The 2,504-nt window shown below is 30.3% G+C and overlaps 1 protein-coding gene across 1 annotated transcript; it reads left to right on the top strand.

Annotated features, from left to right (window-relative positions):
* Nucleotides 1-1,097: 1,097 nt before the first annotated feature.
* On the top strand, nucleotides 1,098-2,159 carry LOC122589600 (GATA zinc finger domain-containing protein 7-like). Its single transcript, XM_043761909.1, has one exon. The coding sequence runs from the start codon at nucleotides 1,099-1,101 to the stop codon at nucleotides 2,053-2,055; it is 957 nt and encodes a 318-aa protein (XP_043617844.1). The 5' UTR covers nucleotide 1,098; the 3' UTR covers nucleotides 2,056-2,159.
* The last annotated feature ends 345 nt before the right edge of the window (nucleotides 2,160-2,504 follow it).

The following is a 2,504-nucleotide window of genomic DNA, read 5'->3' as shown; positions in this document are numbered from 1 at the left end:
TATAACCTAAACAAGAATTATTGAAATCATTACATGAAATTTGTCTACGAAATGTCACTTGATGATGAAGCTATGGCAATTTTCATAAGAATGATTTCCTACGTTTCTTTTGAACCAGAGCAATGATGCTTTGCTCATTAACTGCCTCATATATAAGGTGGAATTGATAGAAAAGGTGGAATTGACTCATTACAAATATATACAGCAAAGTGACTAAATAAACTCAAGCTTCATTAAGTAAGTTCTTGTGATATATCAAAAGTTCAATCATCCAAATGATTTCATAATGTGTTAATTGATGTATTCTTTACAAACTAAATTTAAGTACCCATTTGCTACCAAAAAAAAAAAAAATCCAATTTTAGCAACAAAGTGTTAGATCATCTCAAATGATGTGTAAGCTCTTAAATATACCCTGTAACGAATCATATCCTTATAAACAATTATAAATTTTACAAATCCGTTATCTTATAATATACAAATATCATTATAAATCCGTATGTTTTTATTTTTTCCATCCATTACTTAATATATTACACATACAAACAAAGTTAAAAAAAAAGGATATATTTCAAAAATAATTTTGGGTAAGAGTTCTTTCTTACAAATACCAAATTATAGATGTGTTTTAATGGTTAAAATATATAACCCCCTTAATAGTAACTATTAGATTAAGGTCTTGATAAAATTAGTTGAGATCAGTACTATATTTACGATTGTTGTAAAACTTTTGAAGATGCTAGTTTTGACATACTGGAGTCAAAGTTAAACTACTATTTCAAAAGGTTGTTTACCTTCAACACGATTTTTCTATTTTCCACCTCTAAGTTAAGTTTTAATACAACTACAGTAGTAAAGTACATTGCATTTAAAGAACACAACATTTACTTGTTTGTACATTACACTTTAAAGTCAAAAAGTAAAAAAGGAATAAAATTGTTACCAAGAAAAAAGTAAAGGGCCACTAATGTATATCGTATACCCACAGGCCACATCTATAATCACACATTTGTGCTTTTCTTCCCACCCCCACCCTCTCCTATAAAATAACCCACCACAACCTTCCATCATTTTCTAATTCCAATCCAATACCAGAAAATGACAACAATTTGTCACAATCATAATAATAACAATTGGGTTCATTTCAATTCCCATGAAAACCAATGTTTTGAAGATGAAGAAGAAGCTCTATCTCTTTGCGATCTTCCTATCACTAACATCCAAGAACTCGAAATCATTTCAAAAAACGTCGAAAATGATCAACAAGACTTCGAATTCGGTCCATGTCTTTCCAACACTACGGGTATAAAGTCACAAGACAATATGTGTAACGCGGATGAGGTTTTTTTTCAAGGTCAACTTCTTCCTTTGCGACATTCGGTTAGCTATGAAGAAAAAGCCGAACAAAAACAACAGTTATTAATCACACGGAAAATAAACCGGTCCATGAGTGATCCTCGAACCATGGTTCGTTCAAATAATAATAATAATAATAATAATAATAATAATAATAATAATAATGGCTACAAACCAACAAGAGTAAGAAACTTGTTTCATTCACACCCGAGTCCATCTCCAAAAATTCGATCTCGAACCCTTTCACATTCTAATAATTACCCGAAATCATCATCATCGTCATCTTTATGGAGTTTTTTACAAGTGGGTCTAGTCAAACCACAAGAAATCGGGTTATCCGATTTGAAAAACAGAAGCAAGAGATTCGGGAGTCATAATAGTAATAGTAGTAGTAATAGTAGTGGTACTACTACCACCGATCACCAGAATATTCCAAAATCTAGTAAAAACATGAAGAAAAAACAAAGGTTGTTTTTTGGTGGATGTAAATGTTCAGCAGATGACTCAATTGAACGTACAATAAAAGAACAAGTACCGAATTATAAGATGAAGAAAACGACAAAAGAAAAATCAACAACAACAAGGTCGTTGTTGTTACAAGATCAAGGAATTAAACAGACGGTGTCACGTCATCGAACGTTTGAATGGTTAAAGCAGCTTTCTATTGCTACCACTGCTGCTCATCAAAGTGAAAATTAAATGATTTTAGTAAATGATGATTATAGTTGAGCATGCTAGGTGCTATAGCTATAATAAGTTGTAGTAGCTAGTAATGATTTAATCAATATCCTTTTTTATTATTATTATTATTATTTTGGACAGCTTTTTTTGACAGGTCTGGTGAGTAGTAGATTAATTTTTAACTTTTTCAGGGATTGTTTTATTTATATGTTTATGCTTTTTACAGGGGTTTTTCTTTTTGTTTTGTGTTGGTTTTGTGGGTATTGAGGTTTATGTAATCTAGAAGTATGACTCACTCATGCTGTTTTTTGAAATCATTGTAACTTAACTAAAGCTTTGTTTCTTTATTGCTAATATTTATATAATATGTTCTAAAAGTAAGAACTCCGATATACAATTCTGAATTACTTTTAAAATATAACATTAGTTTTTCTATGCTGACTTTGATCATAAGTATATATATGCAT

The sequence above is a fragment of the Erigeron canadensis genome, chromosome 2, assembly GCF_010389155.1.
Source record: "Erigeron canadensis isolate Cc75 chromosome 2, C_canadensis_v1, whole genome shotgun sequence".
In the NCBI taxonomy this organism is placed as follows: Eukaryota; Viridiplantae; Streptophyta; class Magnoliopsida; order Asterales; family Asteraceae; genus Erigeron; species Erigeron canadensis.
The sequence above is the reverse complement of the archived record's forward strand: the minus strand, read 5'-3'. Positions and strand labels throughout refer to the sequence as shown.